We start from the raw sequence: 6,365 nt of genomic DNA on the forward strand, positions 1-6,365 counted from the left end.
GGTTTGAGGCCAAAGCTCATTACTGTTTTAATAATATTACAATAAGCCCAATACGAAGTCATGACAATGACTTAGTGAGTATTTATCATGTTCTAAGCCCTCGGCCCACATGATCTCAGCCCATCCTTTTGAAACCCCACGAGGTCTGTAACAATATCATCCCCTTTTACAGATGAGCGTGTTGAGACCTGCAGAGAGCGAGCACGTGACCCAAGTCTCAGGGACAGTGATGGCAGAGTGTGAGGTAAGCGCCAGCTCTCTGGGCTCCTGGTCTGGCTGCTCCCTTCCTGGGGGAGGACCTGTAGGTGATAGTGTTCCCGAAAGGTCCTCCGGTGGGGGATGCGGGAACGTCGGGCCTGGCTCGGGAGAGGAGCAAATGAGAAGCCCAAAGGAACCTCTAGAGCCCTCTCCTTATTTTGTAGGTGGGGTCAGAGGCCCAGAAAAGGGACACCAAAGGCTTGGGTGAGTGACCAAGAGAGGCAGGCTTGGGCCAGTCAAAGCCCCTGGCTGTGGAGCCTGGCAGGGCTGGGCAGGGAGAGCTGCCTCTGAAAACTGGCCTCCTCCCACCCCCCATCTAACAGGTGTCCCGGTCCAGCTGGGGGGGGGGGTGACGCAGTGGTGAGCTCCTGCCACCGTGCTCCAAACCTGATGCAGGGCCCTATGGGCAAGCGGGGAAGGCTCTCAGGGACCCCAGCTATGCCAGGGGCTGTGGGCTTGACACACAGGGTACCAGGTCTTCCTTAGAGCCTGGCCACCCCCAGGGACCAGCCTGAAACCAGAGCCGTGGAGCAGCTCCTGGCAAGACCTCCTTTTTAGGGTTGAGAGCGTTGGGTGCCATGCTAATTTATGAGGCCACCTGACCTGGCCTGATTCCTCCTCCTGTCATTCTCTTAGGAGCAAGTGCTGCTCTGGCCAAGCTCGGCCACATGCCCTTGACCTTCCACTGGCCCGTCCAGCAGCGCTCATCCCTTGAGGCTGGGGGTGGAGAGCTCAGCCCAGTGACAGGCCAATCTACCTGCATCACTGGCCATATCCATCCATTCATTTAGTCAGTGGAGGAGCCCTTCATTGACTTGAGGGCCGGAGGGATAGGGGAGTAAGGACGGCAGTAGGTGTGTGTGTGGGGGGGGCCACGCCTGAAACTTAAGTCCCAGAAGGCAGCCTGGCAGAGCGGTCAGAGGCCTGCTGCGTCAACTTGGACAAATGTTCCTTATCTCAGTTTCCCCAACTAAGGGGGCCAGGCACAGTACCTAACTCCTAAAATTGTTGTGAGGTTTAAACACATGTAAATTATTAAATACATGTGAGATGAGTATGGAAGGTGTTAGGAAGGCAGTCGGCACAGAATAAGTGTTGAATAAATGTTAGTAATACTAAGTAAAGAAGATCGGCAGGAGGAAAAACAGCATGGGGGTGGAGAGTGCCTGAGGCTTGAGGTGAGGTACCACGAAACAAGGGTAGTGAAGAACGCTGCTCAGAGGAGGTGATGTCTGAGTTAAGCCTTGATGGTTGAAATGTCAGGCTTGCAGAGGTCTGGGGAGTAGTACTCCAGGCAGAGGGAACAGCACATACTAAGGTCCTGTGGCACGAATGAGCTTGGTGTGGTCAATAGGTAACAGCATCCACAAAACCAATGTGGCCAGAGTAGAGTATGTGCAGGGTAGTTGGCAGGAGGTGGGATCAGTGAGGCAGGGCCTGGCACTCTCAGGGACGGGGAGAACCATGGCACCCTACTTCTCTAATGCTTCTAACTGGATCGCAGACCACCATCCCTGGTCTTTGTCCTAAGGATACTTTCTAAAACACTCACACCAACCAAGAACAGGGAGGAAGTCTAAGAAGAGTCCAGGGAGTGAGATGGTGAATTTTGATTCTCCAGGCTCTTCCCCAAGGTGGGGTACCCCTCCCTGTTTTCCCAGCATTTTACTGTGCCCGCACTCCTGCCCTGGGACCCCTGGTCAGCCTCTGCCTTAGGGTATCCCAGGGGAGGGGGTGGGGGATCGCTCCCACCTCCCATCTCATCGTGAGATCAAATGTAATTAGGAGAATGCTCTGCAGAGGCAAGAGACCGTTGTTAATGTCATCTGTGCCCTGAAGTTCCTACAGACTTTAGGAAGCGGATCCTGACCTTTCTCCACCAGAGAGAAGGGGACACCTCTCACTCCCTGGACAGACGCATAAACTGAGGGAGAGGAGAAGCTGTCTTCACAGCCCGGTTTGTGGGTCAGTGGGACAGTCAGGCACAGTGTGATCACCCCGTTACTTGACTCCAAGGCTGCCCTTTCTCTGATCCCTCCCGGCTCCGGGGGTGTCTCCGCAGGGAAACCAAAGGTGGGTAGGGAGGTTGAAACCAACATGGGGAAGCCACTCGCTCTGTGCCCTCTGCAGCTTCAAGCCCGAAGCCGATGGGGACCCGGGCCAGCCCCAGCGAGGACGCAGCTGCCAGGTGAAGGGACTGTCGGGGGAGACGGTGTGGGCAAGGCGTACATGTGCCAGATCTGCGAGAAGATGCTTGGGACTGAGAGAAGGAAACAGCAAGTACCTTTAACAACTACTGCAAAGTAAATCTCTAAGGAAAAAAAAAATCCCTACTTCCTTTTTTCTGGGCATTTATTTGCTTACAGCTCCCTGGGGACCAGCACTCAGAATGCACCTGGGTCAGGGCATCTAATCCCAAGGGGCCAGTGTGGCTGGGAGAGGGTGGGTCAACCATAGGGTCTGGTGAGGAGCCCCCTGTGTGGCCCCCTCACCCACAGGTGAGACACCCCCCCCCCGCTGTGTGTCTGCAGGGAAAGGGGGCCGTGTGTGCATTTCGGGAAAGAGGGCCCAACCCTTTGGGAAGGGGGCGGTGTTGAGACCTGTTCACTCACTTTAGTTACTCAGGAAGTAAGGGGTCCAAACACATTCCCTTACTAACTGGGCCCAGGGTCCACCAGGCCTTGCCCCTTGATGTCTCCTTGGAGACCCTGGGGGGGCATGATGTGGGGTCTAGAGTCAGAACTTGTATCTGGGTCCAGAAGGACTCCGTAGGAAGTGCAGGGTTGAAACCTGCTAGTTTGAAAGTTCAACCTGCTAGTTTCAAAGTCACACAGAATAGAGTGGAGGTTAAGAACCCGGGTTCTTAGTCAGACAGACCCGGACCCGAATCCTGTGTGACATCGGGCAACTGGCATCACTTCTCTGAGCCTTGCTTCCTCATCTATCAAATGAGATGATCCCAGCATGACCCCCAAAGTCTGAGGCGAGGAAGATACAAGAGAATGCATTTGGTTTCCAAGTGCTCACTAAAATCCCTGCTATTATTAATACTGACATGAGCTCTTAACCGCTACGGATACCAGCACTGACACGAGCAGTAACAGCCCCATCTCCTTCGTTCTGGAAGAGGCCCCCTTCCACTAGATCAGTGGTTCTCCACTGGAGGTGTTTTTGTCCTCCTGCTAGGGGACAGCTGGCATTATCTGGAGACATTTTGGGTTGTCACAGTGGCGGGGGGTTACGACGGTCATCTGGGGGTTAGAAGCCAGGGACGCTGCTAAACGTTCTACAACGCGCAGGACCGCCCCCCACAACAAACGATTATCCGGCTCCAAATGCACCAGCGCTGAGGGTTGGAACCCCAGCCTGGCCGTTCAGCACAATGGCAACCTGCCACCTGTGGATATCGAGCCCCCGAGAGTCAGTGCCTCAGAACTGAGACAAGCCCTAAGGATAAGATACATGTTGGGTTTCAAAGACTTAGTATGAAAAAGACAATGTAAACTATCTCCTTAATCATTTTCATATTGATTAGATATTGGGATGCTAGTATTTTGGATCTCTTGTGTTAAAAAATATATATTATGAAAATTATTTTCACTTCTTTATTTAAATCCTAAAAAATGTGGCTGCCAGGAAATGAAAACATACACATGTGTCTGTCTTTGTGGCTGGCATGCTGTTTCTGCTGGACGGTGTTGGTCTAGACCAAGCTTCTACTCTTGGGGGTGGTGAGGTCTTAAGTGATGTGCGGCTGGGAGATGGGGGTCATTGTGGCAGTGGCGACTTTCTTGAGAAAGGACAAAGGGCATCATCACACTTCTGCCCCCTGCCAGAGGGAGGATGAGGAGTCCACCCCTCCCTGACACACTGCCCCAGCTGGGGCTGGGCCTCTCTCTGCCAGGACAGGGGATGGCAGGAGGCCCCAGCATGGCCCCCTCTTTTCTCCCCATCCCCCCACTGGAGGCACCATGCCAGCCTTTCAGGCTGCAGCGAAAGTGTCCCAGTGAACAGACAGGCGGCTATAGGCACAGCTGAGGCTTAGAGACCTGAGTGCACTGGCTCCCCGCCCGCTCCCTGGCAGTGCCCGGTTTAGGATTGGGGGTGGGGAAGAGAGGGGAGCTCTTCCAGGCCACTGACGCCTGGACCACACTCCCTTGCTGTGTTATGACCCTCAGAAACCACGTTTGAGGTTTCCACGTAGACAACTGAGGCCAGGGGCAGATGAGCAGAGAGGGTCCCTGGTCTGCATGGTGATGGGGCCCTTTGTCCTCACAGAAGCAGGCTGGGGCCCTAATGGTATAAGCATGGCCAGTGCCTGCTGAAGAAGTGGCAGGGGACTGGCTGGGCAGGGCTGTCACCAGAGGTGACAGAGAGGATAGGCTGGGGAGGGTGCATGGGAAGACACAGGGATGGGATTTGGGGAGGGTCTGAGGGAGGCAGGGTGCTCCAGATGACAGAATGATTTGGGAGCAATAGGGCACATTGGCCACTCCAGCTCAGCTCAAGGCACAGAGAGGTTGGGGGACCTGCCCAAGGTTATCAGCATGGGGTCCCACCTTAGTTAGAGTCCTGCATGCTTCCTCCTGTTAGCACTGACCCGTCCTACTCTAGCAAGGGGGAACATTTCACATACTTGGAATAGAGGGCTGTTCTGATAGAATGCTCATGGAATGATCCTGCCAGGACCCTCTCCACCCCTTCACCCACACCAGCCACACCTTCGCAAGGATGCCCCACAGAATACAGGAGGTGGACCACTGGACTTGCCTGCTTCCTGGGGGCTGGGGCAGTGTGGAGGGGGCTGCCCTCAATTTCCCCACCCTCTATCCTGCTGTCTCAGAAATCCTGCCCCCCACCAAAATTTGTGGGCCAGAGAAGAGGGGGAGGGAACAGTGTGCAGAGTCAGGGATGCTTTTCTGCCGAAGACCCCGCCTCTGCACCCTCCAGCCTGGCAGAACCAAGTCCTCCCCAACCCTAAGATGAAGTCAGGGGAAGGCATTCAGGGACATGGAGCTCACAGCCAGTGCCTGGGGACAGGCAACCACCAGCAGCCCCCACAGGGTGAAATTGGAGCCTGAGTAAACCCCCAGGGCCAGATTCCGCCCCAGGGCAGCTCCCCTCTGGCCTGGCCCCAGCCCCCCTCCCCCCAGGAGATTCTGGAGGAAGCTCAGCTGATCTGAGGTGGGTGGTGAGTCAGAAGGGTCTGAGAGGAAGGGGAGAGCCTAGGGGGGAGAAGGGAGGTGCTGAGAGGAGAGCAAGGGGAAAGACTAGGGGTCTCCCAGGTCGTCCTGGGAGAGGGGCTGCAGAGGGTCAGACCAAGGGAAGACTGGGGTCCAGGGGAGGGCCTCTGGGAAAGGGGTGACGAGGGAGCTGGGTCTGTGTCAGGGTGTGGGAGGGGGTCTCCCACAGGATTTCGGGGAGGCTGTCAGTTTGGGGGCAGTCAGGTTTCTGGGTGAGTTTCTTAGGATTTCTGGATGCAAGGGCCTCAGGATGAGGAGGAAGGCGCTGGAGGAAGGCCCTTGCGTCCCCACATCCTAGGAGGGTGTCAGGATTTCTGGGGCCGCGGGGAGGGGTGTCTCGGGCCGTCGCGGTGGCCCCACTTACCTGTAGACATCCGTCCAGAGGTAGGTGCCCAGCACGTACACCGCCTCCACGCGGCTCCCGTACTGCAGCCGCACGGTCCGCTCCCGCAGCATCTTCCCGCAGCGCCCGTCCTCGCTCGTCCAGGTGGGGTCCGCCCGGGGCACCTGCCGGAACACCTGCCGCAGGTGAACCCACTCCCGCTCCCGGTGCCCCGCGGCCCGGCTCTCCGCTTTAACTACGGCCGGTGGGCGGGGCGGCCGGTCGGTCTCCTCTCGCAGCGGGCGGCGGGCCCGTCCGTCAAGCGTGGCCACGCCCCCACGCTTCCCGCAACTGGCGCCCGCGCACACCGTCCTTCCCCATCCCCGGGCCTGTAATCCGGGTGAAGTCAGCGGTTGCCAATTTCCTCCTTTCCACGGTCGGTTTACTCACTCAATATACTTCAGTGGGCTCCCAGCTACTGGGCTCCAGGACGCAGGGCCAGTCTCCCCTCCGGGCGACCCCAGTTTTTCAGGGCGGATAAT

At 56.7% G+C, this 6,365-nt stretch overlaps 1 protein-coding gene across 1 annotated transcript in view; it reads right to left on the minus strand.

The window, feature by feature from the left end:
- PADI2 (peptidyl arginine deiminase 2) overlaps window positions 1-6,077 on the minus strand; it is a 44,729-nt gene extending 38,652 nt beyond the window's left edge. Inside the window, exon 1 of the mRNA XM_026519731.4 lies at window positions 5,866-6,077. Coding sequence (XP_026375516.2) covers window positions 5,866-5,957 — 92 coding nt within the window. The 5' untranslated portion in view covers window positions 5,958-6,077. The remainder of the gene's footprint in view (window positions 1-5,865) is intronic.
- Window positions 6,078-6,365: the final 288 nt, after the last annotated feature.

Source organism: Ursus arctos, unplaced genomic scaffold (assembly GCF_023065955.2).
Source record: "Ursus arctos isolate Adak ecotype North America unplaced genomic scaffold, UrsArc2.0 scaffold_32, whole genome shotgun sequence".
Taxonomy (NCBI): domain Eukaryota; kingdom Metazoa; phylum Chordata; class Mammalia; order Carnivora; family Ursidae; genus Ursus; species Ursus arctos.